We start from the raw sequence: 26,242 nt of genomic DNA on the forward strand, positions 1-26,242 counted from the left end.
GGGACCCGGAGGGAGGGGGCCGGGAGGCAGGGCCAGGCGAGCCGGAGGGGTGCTCGGCGCTCCCCCGCCCTCCTTCCGGGAGCGAGGATGCAGACTCTGAAACGGGCGCTGCTGGGCTGAGGCGGAGGCAGGGGACTCGCAGCGCGCGCGGCTCCGCGAGTGTCTCCAGTGCGCCGCGCGGCGGGGGGAGGCGGAGGCCGAGGAGGCGGAGGAGGCGGAGGAGGGGGAGAATGCCCGGAGCCGCCGCCGCTGCCGCCGCGATGCTGCCGGCTCAGGAGGCTGCCAAGCTGTACCACACCAACTATGTGCGGAACTCGCGGGCCATCGGCGTGCTGTGGGCCATCTTCACCATCTGCTTTGCCATCGTCAACGTGGTGTGCTTCATCCAGCCCTACTGGATCGGCGACGGCGTGGACACCCCGCAAGCCGGCTATTTCGGGCTCTTCCACTACTGCATCGGCAACGGCTTCTCACGGGAGCTGACCTGCAGGGGCAGCTTCACGGACTTCTCCACGCTGCCCTCGGGCGCCTTCAAAGCCGCCTCCTTCTTCATCGGCCTCTCCATGATGCTCATCATCGCCTGCATCATCTGCTTTACCCTCTTCTTCTTCTGCAACACGGCCACCGTGTACAAGATCTGTGCCTGGATGCAGCTCACCTCTGGTGAGTGCGCGCTCACCTCCGAGGAGGCGGGGGACCGGGGCGCCGAGCCGGGGAGGGGCCGCCTGAGTGGGAGGGACGGGGGCCCGTGCGCGCCGCTGGGTGCCCGGCAACTTGATCCGGGCTGGGCAGCTCTGACTGGGGGGCAGTGGGCTCTGGGCGGCGGGAACCTCAGGCCAGAGCCCCCGGGGTTCCCCAGCTCCAGCGCGGGAGCCTCGTCCCGGGGCGTTCGCGAACCACCAGAGTGAGGGGGACACCACCCAGAGGGGCGCACAAAAGGGCTGGGTGGTTGCTGGGCCAGATCCGCTCCGAACTAAAGCCGGGGCTGGGGTAGGGAAGCGGTTGCTTAGAGATGGGGTGGGGATTGGGAGGGGGCTGAGGTACCGAGGAAGGAGAAAGCGGCTTTGGAGAGGTTGTCCTGGAGGGAGAAGTCCGCTTGCTCTGTCCCTGGCTGGGACGCTTCGCTTTCTGTCATTGCTTAAGGAGAGTGGTTTGGTGGAGGGGCTGAAAGGAGAATTGTTTCTTTCAGTCCCAGGGACTTTTACATATTTTTCTCATTCGTCTGTGGACGGGGATATCCTAGAATGTTCCTTGGCCTTTCCCCAATGTCAAGTCTTCTGTTTACTTCCTTCTCAGAGGGAAAAATCCTTCCCTTTGAAAGGAAAGTGGACTCGAGGGAATCAAGATTTCACAAGATCTCATTTTGAGGAAGTGGCTTTAGGAGATGGACAGAGAAGAAACCCTGTTTCCTCCACATCTCTGATCACTCTTTGCTTGTGCATAGTTGGAAAAAAGAGATATGTGAAAGTAATATTCCCCCCTCCCATCGTCATACCCTGAGTATCAGAGTTACTCTTAACCCGGGAAGGGAATGAATGAGGTTCGTTTCTGGTTCCTGGTGGCTTTGAAGAATTCAGAACGAACTCTTTCCCTGCCTCCCTCGTTCTGTTCACCTCCCTCTGCCAGCACCATTAGGTGCCCTCCTGTTTAAACATTATTGGGGGCCCATTGGTTTCATGCATGGCCTGCCTGTGGAGAAAGGGGAGTCCAATGTGTCTCACATAGCCATACTTTCTCATTTGTGCTTTGTTTTATTTTGCTGATCTTTCGAAACACTGAAGCTTCAAGATGTTCCCGTTTGCCCTGTGCCAGGGAAGGTTTTATGGGAAGTAGAGACTGAATCTTGAGTTTACCAGAATTTTACAGAGTGATTAAATTCTTAAAGGTGCTTGGGATTGCAGCTGTCCGATACATCCCTTGCATACAGAGCTAGTTTGATAGAAGAGAAGCTTGTGGGAAAAGAAACTTCTAAGGAAGAAGAATCTGTTCAAATTAAGGGTGTTTTTGGCTGATTTTGATTTGCCTACATTGCAGATAGGTGTGTTGAAAGTGAAGCATGAACATGAATACAGACCTCTCTCACTCAACTCAACTGTGCTTTTCTTTTTTTTCACCAACTTCCAATGCTTTTTTCAGTGTTTTCATATATAATGTTAACTTTTATGTCTAGTCCAAAAGCAGAATATCTTTGAAATTTGAAATAAATTCATGTATCACAATCACTCTTGACTATTAGCTCAGGTTTGACATTGAAAAGAACAGGACATGTGGGATGCAGATGTTTTAGAGAAAGATTTGACCCTGCGCAGCTAATTTTAATTTTTCTAAGTTACATGACCTATTTAGACCGACGATTCAAAGTAGATTGTTTTCAAAGGTTTGAAGGTAGTTTGCAAGTGATTTCTCAACGACATATTCTTAAGAATCTCAGTTTTTAAGGAGGTTTTATACTCTAAACAGGGGTCCTGGTGCCATAATGGTGAAGTGCTTGGGTGTTACCTAAAGGGCAGGAGTTCAAACTCACCGGCAGCTCTGTAGGAAAGAGATATGTGGATCATATATATTTGCAGCCATGGAAACTTTGTGGGGTAGTTCTATAGAGTCGCTGTAAATTAAAATCCACTTGGTGGCAATGCGTTTGATTTGGGGATTGGTACTCTAAACCTAAGTTTGTTTTTTCTCTTTTAAAGAGAGAAAACTCTCTTTGTAGTGTCCTGTTTCCTGTTTCCCACTATAAAGCATGGTGGTAGTTGGTGCACTAAGCTGAAAAGATGTTTATTTAAAGTTTTGAGAAGCTAGATCCTTTAGTTATGGGAACACCATTTAACCTTCACATGCTTTGGGGCATTTGGTTTCTAAGTGAAAGTTTAGTTCTTAAGCTTTAGACTATTTCTCTTTGATGTTAAGTTCTTTTTCATACTTACAATTTAACTTCGTGTAGACTCATCTCAGGGGTAATTTGCTAAAAATGAAAGACAAGACTTAATGTATCATTTGCTTGTTAGAGATGATTTAGGATGATGTAGACTTCCTTGGGAGTCAAATGATTAACATGTATGTTTAGTTATCTAAGCATTTTAATACAGTGACATCATAAATCACAACCAGGTAAAATATAGACTGTTCTATGACATAATACACTCAGATAATGAAGCCAGAAGCTATCTTGTGGCCGTTCAGATCAAGAGTGATTCTTTTTTATGATTCTGAACAATAAACCAGAAAAAACGATTTAATTTATTGAACTGGAAAATGGTGCTGCTCTTCTGTCTAGATGGGAAGAGAGCATTTAATTAACAGTGCTATTATGAACACCTTGCCCTCTCCCATTCTCCTGTAAATCACTGCAGTTTTCATTCAGTAGGGTGAAACCAAGAGACACAGAATTAAAAACTAACATGTCACAATACTTTTGTTGCAGTAATGTGGATTATAGTGAGCTAACATGCTTCACTCCTTATGGACCATGGCTAATACAAAGACTGAAGGTAAAAATAAGAGAAGAAATAAGTAATAGCAATCAGAGATGCAAATTCTCCCAAATCCACATAGAAACAACTTGATTTTCTTCTGTGATTTCTTTAAAGATGAAATAAAAGAGGTGTAACTGTAGTTGGTAAAGCAGGTTAGTGAAACCTAAAATTTTAAAAATCCAGATAACCTGGGAATTCTGAGCCTCTGTGAACTTGATACTCTGCTCTTGTGCTTTTGTGTTTCAAGTTAGTATTTGTTTCTGTTTCCAAATCTGCTAATGGCCAACTCTCGGAAAAGCTTTTTATTTTTGTTTTCTGTGTTTGTCTGGGTTTTTTTTTAACTGTGTGCTATCTTTTGAACTATACTGGGTGCATTTCTTTTCATCATTATAGATAAACCAAAGAAATATTTTTTTAATAAGCACAAGTATTTATGTGGAATTTAAATATTTCTAGATGCCCATCATGCCCAGGCAATGGGTAAGCTATTCAGGTGCTAACAAAAAGGTGGGCAGTTTAAAACTGTCAGCCACTCTGAGAGAAAGGTTAGTCATTTTGCTTCCATAATGATTGCTGTTGTGTTCCATCGTGTTGGAACTGACCCATAGCTGAGCCTCTGGCGGGTTTTCAGAGGCAGTTAATCACACGAGAGACAGAGGAGATTGCCCCTCCTTCTCTCACAGAGCAGCTGGTGGATTTGAACCACGTGCTTTCAGGATGGCAGAGCAGCTACTTGCCACCAGTGCTCCCTCCGTAAGGATTACAGCTTTGGAAATGCTAGTGGCAGTTCTGTTCTGAGGGCCACCATGAGTTGGAATTTACTTCATGGCAGCAGGTTTGGTCTTGGGCTTGAAGACAATCACCGTGGGTTTCTTGGCTGAGGGCAGTATATGTACAAGCAATCGTCTTTATCAATGAAGAGGGTCATCTGATCCAGTGTAAATGTCTTAAATCAGGAAGGAGGAGAGCTGGAGAAGGGAATTATGCATTCTTCAGATTTTCTCTTCTCTTCCTAGAATTCTGAGTGTTCTCAAAGGAAGGGTCACCTGGGTGGCTCTCTGGTGGGGTTAGGACTAAGCTGCTTACTTGCTTCCCTTCTAGCTTTAGTGGTCTCCCACTATTTTTAACTAGCAGTACTTGCTTGCATTTGATGGCTTTGTCACTTGGGTGCGATGAGAAAGACCAGAGGTAACCATTGCATTCTCTAGCCTTTAAGAAGAGCCTTTGCAGTGCTAAACCATCCAATCTTATGGAACCTGCTGTACAGCACCCATCAGAACTTGAAATGAAAGCCATGTTTGTATATTTCTTTAATGTCTGTCTTCACTAGTAAACTGGAAGTTCCATAAAACCAGTGTTTTTGTTAATATAGCATAGAGGTCAAGAGCCTGGACACTTCAGTAAAAAACAAACAAAAAAACCCCTGAAGTATTATTCTGTCATTTATTGACCATGTGGATTGGGGGATTTGGTAGTACCTTCCTTAAGAGATTGGTGCAGAGAGTCAATGAACTGTTGTATATACTTCACACCAACATTGGTCAGGTTTTGGACGGTGGTGGTTTGTGTGTTGCTGTGATATTGGAACAAGTCAACCTGCTGGTGAAGCTGTGCTACCTTTACTTCAATTATCCGCAGGGTCAGCCGTGCTGAACTCTTTTCAGCAGAGCTTGCAGATGGAAACAGACTAGAAAGTAGGATTGGCAGCCGACTTTTGAAGTAATTGGCCAATGAGAACTGTCAGACTAGCAACAAAACCTTGTCTGATACAGTGCTAGCCGATGAATCTCCTGGCTTGGAAGGTACTGTCCAGTGGTTACAAGAGTGGGCTGAGGCTCAGCTGCAATTGCAAGAATGGCGTTGGATCACACAGTGTTTCCTTCCATTGTCCACAGGTTTGCTGTGAGTCACGTGACTTAGGGTTATCTAACACCAGTACATCTCAGTACCCAGGAATGTCTGTGTATTTGAGCAGTAGGCATTTGGTAAGTTTTTGTTAAATTAATGAATGAAACAAAAAGAGAATAAATAATTAAGTGGAGAGGTGTGCAAAGAGTGATTTTAAGTTTCCTACATGCCATGGTATGTTTACAGGAGTGACCAATCCTTGGAGAGGGAGATCATGCTTGGAAGGGTGGAGGGACAGTGCAAAAGAAGAAGACCCTCAATGAGATGATTGACTCAGTGACTGGAATAATGAGGGTACGTGTGTCAGAGACGATTAGGTTGGCACAGGATAGAGCAGGTTTCACAGCAATTGTACATAGGGTCATTATGAGTCACAGCAACTTGACAGCACATAACAAAAACAATATGCCATGGTGAAAAGGGATGACCCATTCTTTGAAAGACATACTTACTGTTCTTAGTGGCTTTTGACATCAGCAGTAACCACACCAAAATGACTCTTTCAAATTCGTTTTCTGACAATTGTTATGACCTGACTGCTCTATGTGATGAGCTTTTACCCAAATGGAGGCTTTGTTCCAATGCCCAGGTAATAATCATCATTGTAACACTGGAGGATAATCAATGATATCCTAGGATTCACTAACATTTCCCTTAGCGTTTGGCGTCTCATAAAATAATTCATCATCCAAAATAAAGATGTTACAAATACAGGAATGGAGGTCCATGCAGAGAGGGCACTATCCAGCCTGGTTTTCCTCTGCACCTTCAGGAGTGCAGGTGAGTAAGAGGATGTGGTTTTCAGCCTGTCCTGTCTCATCTGAAGGAGCATCAGTTCAAGCGTGCTCTTCTCAGAACTTTTGGGGACCAGACAGTTGACAATCTGCATGTGCAGAACTTAAGTGCAGTGCTCTGAAGAGGGTGCAAGGCAGAGTTTTACTCAAGAGCAGACTCAAGTCAAGGGCAGTCCCCAGTCCTAACTGTTTGATTAGTGCTGAGCACCTTGACAAAGGGGGCTCTCGCCTATAATTAGCTGATAGAAAGAAAAACCCAACCCATTGCTGTTTGATTCCAATTCATAACAACTCTATGAGATAGAATAGAGCTGTCCCATGTCATTTCTAAGGCTGCGATCTTTACAAAGTGTCACATCTTTCTTTGGTGGAGGGGCTGGTGGGTTCAAACAGACTGCTGTTAGGTTAGCAGCTGAGCACTAACCACTGTGCTACCTTGTTTCTATCCAATAGCTGTTGTTACGTTGTTATATTTTTATGATCAAGTTGCAACTTACTCCTAACTGACCCTTCAGCTGGTTTTCAGAGGGAGTAAATCACACAAGAGTTCATTGCCCATCTTTCTCCCTCATTGCACCTGGTGGATTGGAACCACTTTTGGGCTGGCGGCTCAATTCCTCACCACCACCACTCCATGTGATGTTATGTGCTGTTGAGTTGAAACTGACCCATAGCTGACCCACCAGTCAGTTTTTAGAGGCAATAAATTGCCTGGAAGGAGATTGTCCATCTGTCTCCCATGGAACACGAAAGCTATCTGATGTTCCTGTGTGCTGTCAAGTAATAACCAACCCATAGCTGAACTTCCAGTGGGTTTTCAGAGGTAGTAAAAAATAGCACAGGAGATCCTTCTCCCAGGGAGCAGCTGGTGGATTTGAACCATGTGCCTTTGGGATTGCAGTGCAACTTCTTACAAAGTTACAGAGTTATGACAACACCCCAAAGAAGGAGGTAATTTCACAGACCCGCTGAGGATCTGGAGGAAGAATATGCATGGCTAACAAGGACTATTTTCAGTTTTCCAGCAACATATTTTGTCTTTAAGGATTTTAAAAGATTTCCAAGCTAATCTACAAGACTGCAATTTGAAAGGATGATTTAGAAACTTTTTTTCTTTTGACTTTTATGTAGTATGACAAAGAATGTGACAATTGAAGAGATGTTGGAAAATACATTAATACAAATGTCAAAACAAACTATTTTTATGGCAGTGTGATTTTAAGTGAACATCTGCGAAAAATAGCAGGTCCCATACAATCCATACGGCATTTCCCACTTGCTCGATTTTAGAAATTTATTCCCTCTTCTAGTGCAAACTGCGTACTCAACAGCTTTCCTTTCCTGTTGTTAAAAAAAAGTTCACAAATGTTAGTGAAATGTTCAAATCTTTATGTAAATAAATAAATAATTAAAGGATGGAAGCTTAACCAGAATATGGTGTCAGATGCATAACTTGGAAACAATTGCTGGTTTTGGTTGACATGATGCTCTGACCTGGAAAGGTAAGTCCAGGTGATCTATCCCATTTTAAACACATACCTTAGGAATCGTTCAAAGTGAGCAAAGTTTTAAATGGAAAAAGGAAACAGCAGAGCATACAGCTAGAGTTGCTGTATGTGGCTCATTGCACTTCTGTGTGTGGAGTGCGAAGATAAAATGTGGGGAGAGGCTTGGAGAGAATTCCAGATCACACTGGCGTGAAGAAAAGAACACTCCATAATTGTAATTTGGGAGTTTAATAGCTTGATAAGAGGGAGAGCTTCAGGATTTTTGAATATAATTTTTTACTTTAATTGTGATTTTAATAAAAGTTTACAGGAAAGTTAGATTTTCATTTATTCAGTGTTGCTATTCTTTTCTCTCCCTTCCCCCTTCTCCAGTTCACTTTAAAAAAAATTTGTTCATTATTGTGTAATTACCTCCCTCCCCGTCCTCTTTGCAATGTACTTATTATCATGGGCTGTTGTTGCTTGTATAATGCCTAATCGTATATTCCTTTTAAGGAGTTCTTTCTTTCATTGGTTCCAATGCAATATTCATTATTTAGCCCCTCTTTTTTTCCATTTTGCCCTCAACCTCGTCTTTTTTATAACAGTGGTGTTATACAGTATTTGTCCTTTCGTGACTGAAACATTTCACTCAGCATAAGGTCCTTGAGGGTCACCCATGTTGTGTAATATTTTATGAGTTCCTTGGTTTTCAGTGCCGCATAATATTCCATTGTATGAATATACCATAGTTTTTCTATCCATTCATATTTGTTGACGGGTACTAGGGTTGCTTCCATCTCCTTGTTGTTGAGAATAACACAGCAGTAAACATATACCTCTTTGGGTGGCAGCTCTGATTTCTTTAGGGTTTATTCCCAGTAGTGACATTGCTGGATCAAAAGGTATTTCTATTTCCAACTTTTTGAGAAAGCACCATACTGCCTTCCATAGTGGTTGCACCATTTTACACTCCCACCAGCAGTGAACTGATCTCTCCACAACCTCACCAGCATTTTGTTGTTTGCCGGTTGCTGGGGTGAGATGATTACTTATAGTTGTTGTTTGGTTTTATTATTATTGTGTACAGTCGAGTGGAATCAGACTGGCATAGGAGGAGATTGCTGCTCTTTCTCCAGCAGAGCACCTGGTGGATTTGACCATGTGCCTTTGGGATTGCAACACAGCTTCTTGCACCTAGGCCACCAGAGCGACCTTATCACTGTTGTTTTTATTTGCATCTCTCTGATAAATTCTGGGATTTTAGGCATTTCCTCATGTGTTTGTTGACCATCTAAAGATCTTCTTTGGTGAAGTGTCTGTTCATATTCTGTCCCATTTTGTGATTGAGTTGTTCACTTTTTTCTTGTTGAGGTGCTGAAGTTTTCTATAAATTTTAGATATGATTCCTTTATCAGATATGACATCATTACCAAATATTTTTTCCCAGTCTGTGGCTTTCATTTTTACCCTGTTGGAGAAGTTTTTTGATGTGCTTAGGGATTTGATTCTTGGAAGGTCCTAGTCATCTATTTTATTATCTCCCAGTTGTAGATTTTCCAAGATTCTTGGAAGACTGTTCATATTGTGCATTAGGACTTCTAGAGTTGTTCCAAGCTTTTTTCTGATCAAGTTTATAGTCCTTGGTTTTACTCCTAAATTCTTGATCCACTTTGAGTTGGTTTTTGTGTATGGTGTGAACAGATAGTTTTCCAATCTTGCCAAAATCATTTGTTAAAGAGGCTGTCATTTCCCCACTTAACCGATTTTGTTTCTTTGTCAAAGACCAGTTGACCATAGCTAGATGAGTTGATTTCTGGATTCTCAATTCTATTTCATTGATCTGTGTGTCTGTCACTGTACCAATAAGTGGGAGAGTTTTTAAAGAGCAATTTCAGCAAAATCTTTGAACTCTGGGGATCACATCAGCTTTAATTAATGCTTATATTCCTTTATCATAATGAATCAACTGGGATTTTTTTTCCCCTCTGAAATAAAGAAAGACCATGGAGCTGACCTTTATTCTTAGTAATAAGAAGATACTAGTAATAACAAAAGTACGTGACTTCATTATATCAAGTGATAGACAATTTATTTGGTGACTTAAACCTAATACTGTTATGAAAAATTATTAGAGCATTTTTAGCAAACAAAACAAAAACAAGTCTTCCCTCAGCATCTGAAATGTTCACACAACCAATATCATGCGATTCTTAAAATTATGACCACTCTTGTATGATATTCCCACTGTAAAAGGTCATGAGACAATTTATGGCTTAAATTGTCCTTACTGTAATCTTGAACCCCTCTCTATTCTGCTAAATTAGAAAAATGAGCAGTTTGTAAGAGGAAGGCAAATAATTTCTTGACCAATATAGACATGCATCACATCAGCTTACCATTAGGAAGAAAGAATGAAGCAAGTCTTTTTGAAATAGAAGTTGTTGGCATGGAATTGCCAGAATTGACATTGCCTATCTTGCTTCTACCATTTTTCCCAGCCGAATGAAACCAATTTTGTAGGAGGATGGGAACTGTCTAAGTGTGTACAACAGTAAGATCCTAAATGTCAGATTGAAGTTCACCTTCTAATTGCATGAACTTGTGAGATGATGACTCTTCAATGAAAGACAGGGCTGATAGAAGAGTAGTGAAAGATAGTGGAAAGTCATGAATCTGAAAAGAGTCTGTACCTTAGAAGCAAATATATAGAATTTATCAAGAGTGTTCTCTGCCATTTTTGCCTTACTAAAAAACAGAAGCTAGAAGTTTGAAGGAATGCAGTCGTGTTAGTACTAAATACACCTAAGAAATATTAAATGTCTGGACTTCTTTTGGAAATAGGCTAGGGATTTACTTGGTGTAGGGAATGACTTGATGTAGTTACTCTATTTGGTGTGTTGACCACAGAGACAGACTCCACGTTTATGGCAGAAAAATGTGCCATTGGCACTTGAAAAACTGCAGATCTAAAGAGCTATGTTAACACTTGATCAAGGCCAAGGCTGTGACTGCAAGAGCTCAAGGAGGGCCTGGCTTTCAGCAAGGCTGAGAAAATGCTCTCCTGAGTTGTTCCTGAACTTGGAAATTAATCTGTTTCTCCCCTAATAATGCCCATGATCATGAATATCACCTGTGGGTTCTAGGTGGCAATTAGAAGGAATTCTCCAACCCTGAAAAGAAATCATGCCTACTGTGGGAGGAGGGATGGCTGGTATTATAAAAGGGGAGCAGAAAGGATTAGGACAGAGTGTGGTGGCATGGCTGACCCCACAGGAACAGCCTTTGGGCTGCTGTCGATGCCGATGGGATTTTTCCCTCTTGAGAAGTTAGTGGAGGTCAGATGTTGCCACCCCACATCCCCCATGTCATTATTGCAGGGATACTCTGCATGGGTTTTAGTTGGCTTCAGGGAAGATCAAGGGTGAGCTGCGAAATAGAAATGAGAAATTTGTATCATCAACTGCCAGAAGACTTAGTATTTGAAAGACAGGCACACAGATCCAGCTGTGAAGAATGACAGATTCATAGAAGAGTGACACTAAAAAAAAAAAAGAAGTATGAGTTGAAAAGACATGATGAAAGTCAGGGTTGAAATGCCTGTTGAATTTGCTATTATCAATGGCTTAAACACCTATAGGTGCAAAGCAAGTGTAGAGTCATGATGTGCAAGTTGTAGTTATTAATAAAGAAAAGTGCTGACTCCTTATCTCACTTGAAAACTCCTCTAAAGCGTAAATTCCTGAACTTTTTAATATGGCATGGGAAAATGAGAAAAGTTGAAATAAACCAACCAAAGAAGGGAAAAGTTGTTATGAAATGGGATTATAAGAGTTTCTACAGTTACAGATTGTAAGGCTAAATTGATTTCTTGACTTGAGTAGTGAAAGGGAATTATAGTGTTTAGGAGATTATATATATAACACATTTTATGAACATGTATACTTACATGCTAAATAGACCTTTATTACCTGAACATCACACTTTAGTTGATTGAACAGGAATAATTTTGACCAGCTTGCAAGTTAGACAACTATCTTAAGGAAAGAAGTGCTGCTGCCCTGTGTCTGAAAAACATAATGTATACATTTTACTGGGTCAAGATTATAATTTAATAGATAATGAAAAGCATAAACCATGAGTTAACAAAGTAAAAAAATAAAATGCAATGCAAACATTAAGGGTTTAATGAAACAGTTTTCTTATTTACATGCTTAATACATAAATGAAGTTAGTTTGCAATCTTAGATTACTTACCATGCCCTCTAATCAAATAAGTTTTAAAGCTACTAATCCACAGAAAAGATTAATTATTTAGAAAAAAATAGTCTCTTCTTTTGGAAATGGTGAATGACATGCCCTAATTAATGAATAATTTGATATTAAAAGATAGATTAGGTAAAATAGATTGAACCTAAATAATATGAGATGTTTTTCTTTTGACTCTTTTATCTCACCTCCATTTATAACTTTCATTGAAGTATCCTAATTAGATTGTAGATTGATTGCAAATTAGGGTTATTTTTCCAGATGGGATTTCATTGACTATGAAAAAGAACATATTTGATGTCTGCAACAATCTAGTGAAACAGATATTTAAACAAATGTGCTCAGCACACAACCAAATGGGTATAGACTCATAGGCTTTTGAAACTTGAAAAGATAATAAAATTACTCAATATAGTCTGTTTCCTAGATAAAGAAATAATAATAGTAATAATAAATACTGATTACTGAGAAACTACTCTTTTCTAAGATTTGTAATATTTAAATATTCACAGCACTCTTGTGAGTAGGATTCTACCCAATATGCAGATGAAAAAATTGAAGCTTTAAAAATTATTTTAAGTCAAACAGTTAAAAAGCTGTTTGAACCAATGTCAAACTTTCTCAGCCCTCCATCAGCCTTATGGTACCTCTAAGACTGAGAACTATTAAAAATCTTGTCAGAATTCCATGTTAGCAGAATTGGGATTAACATAAGTGCCATTTCTACCACCTCCTCTTCCTTGCCATCGTAAAGTGTATTTATTTAGTATAAGTCTTTAATGTGCATTTTAATCATTCTTTGTTAGCATGAAGAGAAGGAGCTGGGATTCTCAAGGAAGAAATGATCTTGCTTGCTAGGCTATCTTCTTCTAGTTTACTTAGGTACAATGAAACAGGTACTTCTCATCCCATCATTTTCAGTTCCCTAGCTTGGAGCCCAGGGTGGTTATTATCCTATAATGTCTCATTGGTTACAACTCTGATTTCATTGTCAATAATGTTAGGTAGTGAGTTCTATAGGGTGAGGACAATGTCAGCATTACTGATTCTGTATCATTAATTTCCTCCTGCAAACATATCCTCTGTGGATCTGCTTATTAGGAATGGTGGTATTGAAGGTGGTCATGGTGGACAGGCTCATTGAACCACAGACAGAATTTTAGAGAAAGTGAGAGTAGACTTAGAAGGCTGCTGGAGACACCCAGGTGAGGAAGGTGTAAGAAGAGCATGTCAGAAGATTTGTTTCTTGGCAACTAAATTCCTGATGGCTTTGGACAAGTCATCCTGCTATTCTTCACTTTCAATTTCTTTAATTTTGCTAAGGCGTATGAAATTATACTCCAGGTACTTCAGCTTAATTCTTTGATTTTGTTAAATTATGTCCCAGGTACATAAAAAAATGATGATAAGTTATGGGCATTAAAAATGAGTAAGTGTTGTTTGCATTTACCAAGAAAGTAAATGTTAGGAAAATCACCAAAGACAGGGTGAAATTAAAGCAGAAAGCAAACAAGGAGCAGTCTGAGGCAGATAGGTAGGTATCCAGAATTAGAGTTCTATAGGATAATCACTCAATCTTAAGAGATTTCAATAAAAGTGCCTACTCTTTTTGTTCTGAAGTTAAATGAATGAATACATTTCAGCCCAAAGGGAGTTGCACTATTAACCCAATGGATGAGCCTCTCAGGGAATTCAAATCCACCAATAGCTCTTGTGGAGAAGAATTATCATCTCCTCCCGCGCAGTTTACAGCCTTGGAAGTGCAGTAGGGGGAGGGTCAGCCTTGAGCCTATACTGTCACAATTTTTTACTAGTGAAAATAGGGCTAGAGGACTGATTTGTTTGGTTAGTAGTCAGCACATATAGTAGACAGAAAGTTGAACACAGTATAGAGCACTTTGTGGTCTCGGAACCATCATTTCTAGATGACAGCCTTACAGGATTGCTCTGAGGATCAAGAAAGATAATGATAGTGAAAGCCTCTTATAAACTGCACAGTGCTATATAAATGCCATTGTGAGGCCTATAATGGATTTGGTACATTACTAACAAAACACTGTGTTTGATTAAGAGTTTAATTTTGTGCTAATAGGGTCTAGTCCTTCCATTTTATTTGCCTAGAGTAATGGCTTCAAGCAACAAGAATGCATTTTGGAGATAAATTTCGACAGTTTTATAACTTCAACTGAACAAATTGGAGGTGAGAAAAGCTATATATTCATGACTACTTGGGCCTGACAGTTTTTTGACTGGGTCAAGACCTAAGCATTTAGGCATTTTTATTAACTTCTCCAAATGGTAGAGAAATATTATCAGGTATTTCAAAAGCAAAATTGTATATTCTTTAATAACCTCACAAATCCTTTTATTAAGGACAATAATCTAAAGTTAATTTTGACAAGAAGATTTACAAAATTAGAGAGTTACTACAGACTTTTTGCTTCTGAAGATGTGTGTGAGAATTACCAGAAAGTCCTCCGTTTCCTATGTATATGTGTAAATGATATATAATTTATATATGATCTTATATAATTTCTTCAGTGACTGGAGAAATGGGATTAGGTCTGTCGGAGACCGATTGGTTCTGGATAGGGTAGGGTTCAGAGCTAATGCTAGGAGTCGCAGGCATATAACAGCAGCGTTCCTCAAGATCTAGTCTGTGACAAAGGCTCTCTAGAAAGATGAGCTGTTGTTATGTGCCATCACGGTGGCATAACTTATAGCTGACCCTCTAGCAGGTTTTCAGAGACCGTAAGTCACAGAGGAATAGAGTACCCATCTTTATTCTGTGGAGCAGCTCGTGGATTCGAACCACGTCGCTTTGGGATGGCAGCACAGCTCCTTCCCCTTGAGGCTAGCAGAGCTCTAACAGCATGAGCTTGAATGAGGACGGGTCAGGATCCTCCCAGCTGAAGCTCACTTTACAGCCAACCCCTTCATTAGCTGCAGGACGGGCTCTAGAGGGAGCTCCAGCCCTTTCATCTTGTGCTTCTTTGACCTGCCTTTTACAGGGTCAGGCCCAGAGTGGTTTTTCCCCTTTGACTATTCATAGGATAGCATTGTAGAAGGCGGGTGATGTAGGATAAAATATGAAGAGTGAAAAAGAACATGAAAATGAATTGGCCTGGAACATAGGCAGTAGAAGGGAAAGATTTTATACAAGAAACAAAAAGGAAAGTCACCTCTCCCTAGACAAATCTCTAGCCCATTTCTAAAGATTTACAGTTCTTTGCAATGACTATACTTTAATGGACCTTTTCCAAGACCCCACAGGTTCTTACAAGACTCATTGGCATAATCTTCCACATCAGGAAATGGAAGTGTTGGCTGTTAACCAGGGGATAGACACTTTGTAAGAACTTGGGCAGGCCACGAGAAAATGCAAAAGCAGGAGCATCCAGAGCTGGCAGGCACTAAACAGCTCTTGGTCTTGGTTGTGGTGCGTGATAGATAGTTACCTGTTTGCAATGGTAATAGCATAATCTGAAATGTAAAGAAAATTGGAGTTTGACATTTTATTTATTGGGAAACTTGAAGGACTTACTGCGGGGAGGAGGGAGAGGAAATTATGTAACAATGAATGAGTGTTGTTTTGTTTGCTTGTCTTTTTTTAAAGTGAACTGGATGGATAGGAGGAAAATGTGTGACAATGAGTGAATAAAAGACAACTTTTCTATTAAAAAAAACCTTAAAGATAGTTTAGAATATGAAACTGAACCATAGGCAAACTGTGTATCACATGATCAGAATGAAATAGTGGCTCAGTGGTAAGGAGCTGTACTGCCAGCCCAAAGGCATGCAGTTTGAATCCACCAGCTTTTCCATAGGAGAAAGATAGTAGGCAGTCTACTCCCATGCCATTTACTGCCTCTGAAAACCCTCCAGAGGGTCACCTGGTGTCAGGTCCAACTCCTACGTGTGTCTATGTGTGTGCGTTTACATCTATTTCGTTCCTGTTGTGTCTAAGGTACTGTTGTAGGCCCATTTAATTCTATCTGCAAATTTCATCATTTTCTTAACAAAACAGAAATGAATAGAAATCAATGTCTGAGAAACTTGCACATTACTTTCCCCACTCAAAGAACACACAAAAGCTCTTCCTTCTTAATGGAATCTGAACAGAGTCTGATTTATATTTTATCAATTTCAAAAGCTAAAATGCAGAAGGTTCTTTAGAAAAAAACTTTCAAAAGCATGCTCTCCTGATCAACAGCAAGTCTTTATTTTTTTCCCATCTCAAAATCAGAAAGTCTTATTTTTCCCCATCTCAAACTCAGAAAACATTCTTTCTAATTCTCACCAGAATTTCCCCTCATTAACCCCAATGCTCAGTGTGGCCCCGATGCCTACTGAAGTGCTGTGTGCCCAGACAGAAAGTCTGAAGCTGTACTGATACCAAAGTCTAATGCAGTACACCGCTAGCATTGCTGTGGGATGGCTTTGAATTTTTTGGCTGAACTCAGTGTACACAGAACAAAGGGGAAAACTTCGGCGATCAATGGAAGTTCCGTTGACAAGGGCTGTTTCTTTCCTTTGCGCACTATTAAAGAATTGATTTTTTTTAAGTTCTCAGAAAAAAAAAACAACCCAAAAGGACCAACCTAATGATTGTAGGAGCTTGGTCCCTAAAGATTAAAGTTTTAATTCTGATAGACTTATTCAGAAAATAGACTGAGCCTCACATGTATTCTTCTATTTCTATTCTTATTGTGGCCTGTGCTGTTCATTTGGAATTTATTCTCAAATGTATTAAAATAATATATATTTAAGCATAGAATATAGCTTATAAGAAGACAAGCTTGGACAAGCACAATGGGAAAAAAAACCCGTTACCATTTTTGTTATAGTTACAATGAGCTTTAGCCTAGCCATAATTTTGGTTATGTTTAATATTTGCAAAAAATTGTTTTGATCAATTGGCAAACATGTTGTGGATATCTATTTAGTGTACATGTGCTTGTATATATGTATGTGCATGCATGTGCATTTTAATGGCCAAGAACAGAATCATCTTTGTGTACTCTGCTACTACTCACCTCCCTGATTTTATTCCTCTCCCACCCAGAGATACCCATTTCCAGATTAATGTTATTTATTATCTATATGTCATTATAGTTTTATCACTTTGCACTTATTAATCAAAAAGTATTGTTTTTTTAAAAAAAGAACATTATTTTCTGTGTGTGTACCATCAAATCGGATCTGACTGCCCCTCCTTCTCCAGCAGAGTATCTGGTGCGTTTGAACTGTGTACTCCTGGGATTGTAGTGCAGCTTCTTGCCACTAGGCCACCAGAGTTCCCTAAAATATGTTGTTTTAATTTGCCTGTTTTTTACTTTATGCTTGCTACTATGTGATTATGACTTGCTTTGTTCCCCTATAATATTGTTTTTGAGGTCCATCTTTGTTGAAACGTACAGCTGTGATTAATTTTTTGTCATTGCATGTTGTTGTTGTGTGGGGCTACTGAGTCACGTATGATAGTAACTCTATGAACAACAGACTGAATCCTGTCCTGCCCTGTGCTATCCACATCATCTCCTGATGCACTGCCCATTGCCGCAGCCACTGCATCAGTCCACCTCTTTGGGAGTCTTCCTCTCTTTTGTTAACCCTTCATCTTTCCAGCATCTTTCAAGCATGATGTCCCTGTCCAAGGAATAGCCTCTTCTAGCAATGTATCCAAAGTATGAAAGATGAAGCTTCATTATCTTTGCCTCTAAAAAGCTCTCTACCTGCACTTTCCCCAAGACTTACCTGTTTGTTCTTTTGGCAGACCATAGAATACTCAGTACTCTTGTCCAATACAACTCAGAGGCGTCACTTCTGCCTCTTATTCCTTGTCCTGCCCTTAGTTGTATAGTGTTATCCTTGTTCAATAGCCAGCCCTCAGCTGTGTAACAGGTGATAAGACCATGGCACCTTAGTCTTCAAACTAACATCATTGCTCTTAGGTATTTTGGAAATGTCCCTGACACCTGACCATGAACTTGCCTAATGCAGTACATCTCCTGATCTAACTGCTGGTACCAAATGTGTTGATTATGGATCCAGAAAAGATGAAATAATTGAAAGCTTCAGTCCTTTATCCATCTGTCATGATGTCTGTTGGCACCCTGGTGAGGACCTTTGTTTTCTTGATGTTGAAATATAATCCATATGAAAGACTGTAGTTCTCCATCTTCTGCAGTGACTTTCTCAAGTCCTCACTTTCAAGGTTGTATCATCTGCATAACAGTTTGTTGATGTCTTCTCTGATTTGGATGCCACATTCTTCTTCATAGAGTCAACCTGCAGACTGAATAGGTATGGAGAAAGGATGCATCCCATGCAGTGTTACATTGCTCCACTCAAACAACAGATTCTTGATCTAGGTATAAATTTCTCATGAGCACAGTTAAATGTTCTGGGATTCTCATTCTTCTCAATGTTAGCCATAATTTGCTATGATCCACACAGTCAAATAAATGCCTTTGCATAATCCAAAAAAAATATGAACAGACATTCTTCCAGTATTCTCTGCTTTCAACTAGGATCCATCTGACATCTGCAGTGATATCCCTGGTGCCACTGCCTCTTCTAAACTCAGCTTGAACTTCTAGCAGTTCCCTGTCAATATGCATTTTTAGCCATTTTTGGATGTTCTTCATTGTCTGATAATTTCCACATGCTGTTGGGTCACCTTTCTTGGGAACAGCAACTAATATGGATTTCTTCCATCAGCCAGCCAGGCAGGCAAATTTTTTGGCGTAGACTGGTGAGCACATGCAGGGTTGCATCTGTTATTTGAAACATGTCAATTGCTATTTCACCTACTCTTGAGGCCTTATTTTTTTCCAGTGCCGCCTTATACCAGAATGCATACCATGTTTTATTTATTTGTTTAGTTGATGATGAACATTAGGTAATTTCCATTTTTTGATTGACTGTAAGTTATATTTACTTCCCAAAATATTATCTCTTCTTCTTAGGCATGCAGTGGCCCACTAGGAATATCATTACTTAGTCTCTCTTGTAGCTAATTGTAGCCATGTAATCTCCTCCTATGTGATTAACTGCCTCTGGAAATTTGCTAGAGGGTCAGTTATGGATGGGTTCTGACTTGAAAACACACAACAACAATGACATTAAGGTTAATAGCATGTGAATTTAAGTCATGGCTTTAACTCTTATGTTATCTACACCTCATTCCCTGCACTTTGCTTTTCTCTTCTTATCAACACTGGAAATTGGGTTTGGTAGTGATCTACATTCAACCACACAGACGTGGACAACATCTCAGAAAAATGGCAGAAAAATAAGATGGAAGGAACACGAGTTCCTGAATGACATCATGGAACAGAGATGCTCCACCCACCCTCATCTAGCCAGAATGTTGTATAATAGAATTAACCACGTAAGTTACTTTAGTTTGTAGTTTCTTGATTACATTGTTGTTGTTATTATGTGCTCAACCTGTGACTCATAGCAACCCTATCTATCTACAACAGCTCTGAAGACTACCCTATTCTAAGCCAGTCTCACTGACTCTGACACACCTACCCCTATTACCCCAGTTACTGTATCAATCCATCTCATCTAGGGTCGTCCTCTGCAGTGCTGCCTCTCCACCCTTCCAAGCATGATGCCCGTCTCCAGGAACTAGTTCCACTTGGCCACATACCCAAAGTATGTGAAAAGGAGCTTAAAATTCTAGCCTCTAAGGAGAAACTTGGTTTCACCCTCTTAAAGGCATAAGTTCAAGAAGTTTGTTCTCTTGGTGGTCCATGGTATGTTCAAGACTCTTCTCCAGCACCAACAACTCAAAGGCATTGATTCTTCTTCTGTCATCCTTAGTCATTGTCCAGCTCTTTGGTGCACAGCAAGTAATTATTTGCTTGATTATGATAGATGAGCTTTTCCTATAGCCTATAAATCAAGGTTGTTGTTGTTAGGAGTACATAATTTTTTATGAAAAAACTGTCAGTGGAAACAATAAAAATGTTTCACAGATTTTTTCTGCTACAGTTGTGTAAGAATTTTCTAAAATATATACCTAATTTATCTTATGAATTGTGCAATTATAGGTTATGTTTATACTCAATTTTTGAATAACAACAAATTGTTTTCCAATGTTTTTGTACCAAATTATACTCCTATCAAGAGAGTATTAGTGTTCCAGCTGTTCCAGAATCTCTTCAGCACTTCAATATAATTTAAAATATTTCCCGTCAACTGTATGTAAAATGATATTTCATTGAATTTTTCATTTGCATTTTCTTAATTACTAAGGTAATTAAGCAGTTTTTTTTCATCAATTTTGGTTCTATTGAGGTTACTTCTTAGTAAGGTGCCTGTACAAGTTTTTGTTGTGGTTGTTCAATTTTTATTTCAGTCATAAATTTAAATCTGCACTCCTGCTAACCTTGGAGAGAAATAAAGAAAACATGGAACCCAAAGAACTGTAGAAAGAGCAGAAAGATTAAAAGGTGCTGCAGGCACACTGGGGGTCGCAGGGTGATTTCTGGAGCTATAGAAGGAATGATGTGGTGATTAAGAGAAAACGTGACATACAGGTCATAATTAGATTTGTCCACAGTCTTCTTGCTGGTCTTGCCATTTCTGGACCTGAAGCCCTCCATGACTTCCATAATGCTCATGCCTTCTTTCACCTTGCCAAAGACTACATGCTTGCCATCCAATCATTCAGTCTTAGCAGTACAGATAAAAAAAACTGTAAACTGTATTGGGTCCAGCATTTGCCATGGACAGGACACCAGAACCTGTGTGCTTCAGGATGAAGTTCTCATCATCAAACTTCTCCCCGCACATGGACTTGCCACCAGTATCATTATGGCGTGTGAAGTCTCCACCCTGGCACGTAAACCCAGGAATGGTTCTCTGAAAGCAGGAAACCTTGTAACCAAATCCTTTCTCCCCAGTACTCGGAGCATGGATGTTTTCTGCTCTCGTTGGGACTTTATCTGCAAACAGCTCGAAGGAAATGTGGCCTAAAGGTTCACCTCCAACGGTAATGTAGAAATACAGGCTGGGATTGGCCATGGCTGGGGCGAGCGGAGCGAGCATCTGTGCTACTGAGGCGACGGCGTCTGCAAAGCCTGCACAAGTCTTTTGATTATTTCTTTTTCTTTTCTATTACTTATTGATTTATAAGAGAATCTTAAATATTGTGGATATGGATTTTTTTTGTTGTTGTTGCATATGTGGCAAGTAATTTTGTTTTTCTTGTAGCTTACTTTTAAACCCTCTCTAGTCTTTATGATGAACTGAGCAAAAGTTCTTAACTTTCCAGTAGTTAAACTTAGCTGTGTTTTCCATTTTAGTTGGTGCCATTCATTTTTTTTGCCATTAAATCAAGTTTACAAATACTCTCTGAAATTTTCTACTAAATATCTTAGCCATCATATTTATTATCTTTATCTACCTGAGTAGATTTTATTTACTTGGGGGGAGGAAGAGAAATAAATTTTCTCTTCAGGTAACCAATAGTTTCAACATTAATTAGTGCAAAATATATTCTTGAGTTGCTCTTAAGTGCCAGCAAAATTTTTGTTTGAGTACTCTTTTATTTCCTAGAATTTTTTTTCTTGGTTTGATTTCAAAGTAAATCTCAATATTTGGCAGGATATGTAGAAAATCTTCCTCTTTGGGATTTTAAAAAATTATTTTTGCTTTCTAAATATTTTAATCCATATGTCAATTGACTGGAAAATTTCCTAAATTTTTGCCCCCCAAAAGGTGATCCAATAGAATGTGGGAATTATTGAATAGTGTCATTATTAACACAAAAAAGTAAAATTTTGCTGAAGACAATAAAAAATGGTTTATTACAGCAGTACATTACTAGAGAATTGCCAGAAATCAAAGCTAGATTTGGAAGAAGACATGGAATTAATGATAGCATTAATCATTGATATCATAGAATATTGATTAATCATTGATCATTAATCATTGATTAATCATGATATCAGAGAATACTAGAAAGATTTGTTTTAACTTTGAAGAGTAATTTTACTGTTTGGATTATAACAAATTATGGAGACTATTATGAGGAATGGGGATTCCTGAATATTTAATGGTTCTCATTCAGAACAATAGGTAATCATTTGAACAAAACAAGAGGCTACTATGTGGTCTAAAATCAAGAAAGTTTTGTGTCAGAACAGTATCATTGGTAGTATGTTCATTATGTTGTTGTTCTTAGGTACCTTCTAGTTGAGTACGACTCATAGCTACCATACAAACAACAGATTTGAGCCCTGTACTATCTTGTGCCATCCTCATACTTATTTAATATATACGTTGAGCAAACTGGTCTGTATTAAAAAGAATGCAACATCACGACTGGAGGAAGAATCATTCACACTGCAATATTCTGATGACATAGCCTTGCTTACTGAGAGTGAAGAGTAAGATCAACGATTACAGCCTCCAGTATAGATCACACCTGAAGATAAAGTTCTCCTTAGAACTCAGCTCAAAACAACATCAGATAAATGGAGAAGAAATTTGTCAGTGATTTAATTTTCCTTGATCCATAATCAATACCCATGCAAACAACAGTCAAGAAATCAAATGATGGATTGCGTTGGGAAAATCTATTACAAAACACCTTGTTAATAGTGTTAATGAGCAAAGATAATACTTTGAGGACTGAAGTGAGCCTTACCCACACCATGTTATTTTAAGTTGCTTATAGGCATTGAAAGCTAGGCAATGAATAAAGAAGTCCAAAGAAGACTTGCTGCCTTTGAAATATAGTATTGGTGAAGGGTATGAATATATACCTTAGACTGCCCAAAGAAGAAGCAAATCAGTCTTAGGACAAGTGCAACCAGAAGACTCTTTAAAAGTGAAGTTGGAGATAGTTTATGTACTTTGTACATATTAACAGGTGGGACCAGTCCCTGGAGAAGAATGTCATACTTGATAGAACAGAAAATCAAACTCAATGATGTCAAGTCAGTTTCAGCTTCTAGTGACCATTCTTCCACTGGGATCTGAGACTGCAAATTGCAATGAGAGAATACTGCTCATTTTTCTCCTGCAAAAATTCCTAGTGAGTTAGAACCTTCAGAGACATGCAGTCTCTGGATTATTTATTAGTGCAACTTGCTATGGAGTGTGCCAGCCGACCCTCAGTGAGATGGATTCGGTAGTGGATGCAACAAATGAGCTCAAACATAGCAACAGTTTGTGAAGATGTCAAGATGTCACAGGCCTGGTTTTGTTCTGTTACACAATGGGTTACTATAAGTTGGAATCAACTTGTTGTCTATTAACAACAAAGACCTTGCATTTTAGGGTCTGTTTCATGAAAAACCCAGTTGGGATTTGCATTAAAGTTGCACGGAATATATGTCACATTAGGAAAAACCTTACATATTTATTAACATTGAGTTTTTTATATTCACAACTATTATACTTACCCTTTAATTTAGATCTCACTCACCTTAAGTTGTTTTTCAAAAGTTTTGTTATTTATAAAGTAAATCACTTGTTAGAGTCTATTCCTAGACATTTTATAATTTATTTTTACATCAGTAAATGGTATTTTTAATTAGCTTCCTTTGTAGGGATATAGACTTACAGTAGATTTTGGTCCTTATATCTGTCACTGATCTTAAATCTTTCAACCCTAATTTCTTGCTTATAGATCCTTTGAGGTTTTCTACTTGGATTGTCACATCTTTCCAAAATTTTTTACTAGTTATTTTCATAGTCTTTAAAAACCATAAACTAGTGATTCCTGGGTAATGCAAATGTTGATAATACGCATCTAGTTTCTGTTTTCATATTTAACCGTATAAGATAACATCTTTTAGATTTTTTTATGCAAGAGCTATTTTTGCGTTCATGCTTTGGTTTAAAAGTTCACATTGTCACAAAATGATCAATGTAAAGAAAGACATGAGGAAGAGGAGCATGAAAATGATACACCATAAAGGTAAATACTACCACCTACTTCATCCTACAGTGACAGTAAGAACAATTTTATCTTCACATATCCATAGACTGACATGAAAACTGAACACAAGTGGGAAGGCAGTGGGATTCACAGAGGACGTATCTATCTATCTATCTATCTATCTATCTATCTATCTATCTATCTCTCTCTCAATCTCTCACTTCTCGGCCTTTTGGCTAAGACCAAATGTAGCATCTGTTCGTATCAGTTTAAGATATATATGTATGTATTTATGTGTACTGCAACTATATCTATGAATATGTTGTTGTTGTTGAGAACTATAGGGTCACAGCTCTTGCATGGGAGGAGATTGCCTATCTTTCTCCTGTAGAGCTGCTGGATTCAAACTGCATACCTTTGTGTTGGCAGAGTAATTTCATAGCACTAAGCCACCTAGAGAATAAAGAATGAAGAATAAAGAAGGATTCTCTTCAGGATGCCTACTTGGCCTTTAACACCTTTGCCTTGACTTCAGTTTTGGGAGGGGCAAGGGCTTCCTTCTTCTCTTCCGGCGTCATCTTCCCATTTTTAGCAATTAACAATACCGTCGTCATCATTCCACAGTGGTAGTCTGGAAAGAACAAGAAGTGGTGTAGAGGTTCTAGTAGGTTGCTCCTTTATAACAGATCCAGAGACCTCAGTAGTGTCTCTTTTACTCTACAAAATAAATCATGTGTGTTTTATGAACCATCAGTCCTCTGCCAGTCATTTGCATTGTAGACCATTTTGAGGATTTGAGGGTAATGAAGGTGTTGAGAAGAAGTTGTGGAACTTCTCTAGGGTGAATACCATTTTGATCCTTCCTTTGGTGTTGGAAGTTGGGGACCTGGAGAATGATGCCAGAATCCCTGGTAATGTGCTGTTGAACAAAAGACCATGTAAATCCGCCAATCATTCCATGAAAGAAAGATGGGCAATCACTTCCTGGCAAGACTTACAGCCTCAGAAATCTGATGGGGGGTTGCTGTGCATTGTAAATCACTTGATGACAGTGAGGTTTTTATTTTGTTATAATGGAGCATTGTGGCTCTTTATGGTCTTCTTATTGAAGACCACTCCCTCCCCAGCTACATATTTATTCAGCACAAAACAATTTTCCCTCCAACTTTGCTGAGGTGGTTGACCACGCCGTGCCCAAATCCGGCTCTAAACTGGAATTCAGTTGCTGACCCGGCTCCTGCCGTGGCTTTCTTGTTGACACCGGGAGGCAATGTGCTCACTCAGTCTTGATGTGTCTCTGTCAGCCTCCCCTTCAGTCAGTTGTGTAGGTCGCTCACCTTCCTGACCTTGAGGTTGTGGCCTTGGGATGGCTGCAGTGCAAGGTGATGGGCATAATCTCAGGCGGCTAGTGGAGGCAATCACACAGATACTGGATACCCTTGTTAGTAAGGTGCCAATACAGATGTCTCCAGGTCAACTGTCCCTTTGCATTACTGAATGGTTGAAGACTTCTTGAGGGTGGACATCGTGGCCATTTAGTTGACCATTGTACATTCCTTGCCTGGGATGCTTGCTGTTCAAAATTTACCTTAATCTCCCAGCTCACTAACCTAATGTCATGTGTCCAGACTCTGTCTTAGAATAGACAGTTTCTCGGCTTATTTCGGAAATAATCAACATAATGATTCCATTTCTCCCACTGAGTCTTAAGAATCCTATCATTTCTGTATGATTTAAGCTCTATTTAAGAAAACAGTTTTTATTATATGTTTTTAAATTATAAACTTGAACAAAACTTGATTATGCTTTAGGATTTTGTGTATGTGAATATAGAAGGACAAGCATGCTAAATGACTTACCGTAGCCAGAGAAATTTAGTGCTGAGAAGTGCAAGTTTTGTTAAAATGAGATTGTGCAGGTCTTGTGCTTTGTAATTTTTGCCTTCACATAAAGAAGAGAAACATTATAGAACTAAGAAAGTACTGACATATAGGAGAATATAAACACTTTTAAAAAACAGATTTATGTTTCAAAAGGAAATGCTTTTAGTTCTCAGCTTTCAAGGTAGGAAGCATAAAATTGGAGAATCAAGCAAGAAGGACAAAGGAGAAAGACCCAGAGAGCTGGATAGTTGAAGGAGCCAAGCAGATGGGCCTGACACATGACCCACGCAGCCGTGAGCCTGTGCTGCTTCTACCAGCCCTGCTCCATTTACAGGCGTTTATATAATGAATTCAGGAGAAGAGCTGATCAGGTAAACTCCAGTCTAATCAGGGAGCCAAATAATCGTACTCTTTAAAAAAAAATGGTAAATTAGATTTGGCATTCAAAATCTCTGGGACAGGAAAAAACCCCCCATGAAGTTTTTAAGTGAGAAAACCTTTCTCAATACGGAAAGAGCAC

General features: G+C 39.5%; 1 protein-coding gene across 2 annotated transcripts in view; it reads left to right on the top strand.

The window, feature by feature from the left end:
- The first annotated feature begins 117 nt into the window (after positions 1–117).
- Positions 118–26,242, top strand: part of LHFPL3 (lipoma HMGIC fusion partner-like 3) — a 651,411-nt gene continuing 625,286 nt past the window's right edge. The window contains exon 1 of one of the 2 annotated variants that reach the window (XM_006882613.1): positions 118–663. In XM_006882613.1, coding sequence (XP_006882675.1) covers positions 231–663 — 433 coding nt within the window. In that variant the 5' untranslated portion in view covers positions 118–230. The remainder of the gene's footprint in view (positions 664–26,242) is intronic. The other variant, XM_006882614.1, reaches the window with a different exon arrangement.

Source organism: Elephantulus edwardii, unplaced genomic scaffold (genome assembly GCF_000299155.1).
Source record: "Elephantulus edwardii isolate Elephantulus edwardi_28Jun2011 unplaced genomic scaffold, EleEdw1.0 scaffold00022, whole genome shotgun sequence".
NCBI classification, from domain to species: domain Eukaryota; kingdom Metazoa; phylum Chordata; class Mammalia; order Macroscelidea; family Macroscelididae; genus Elephantulus; species Elephantulus edwardii.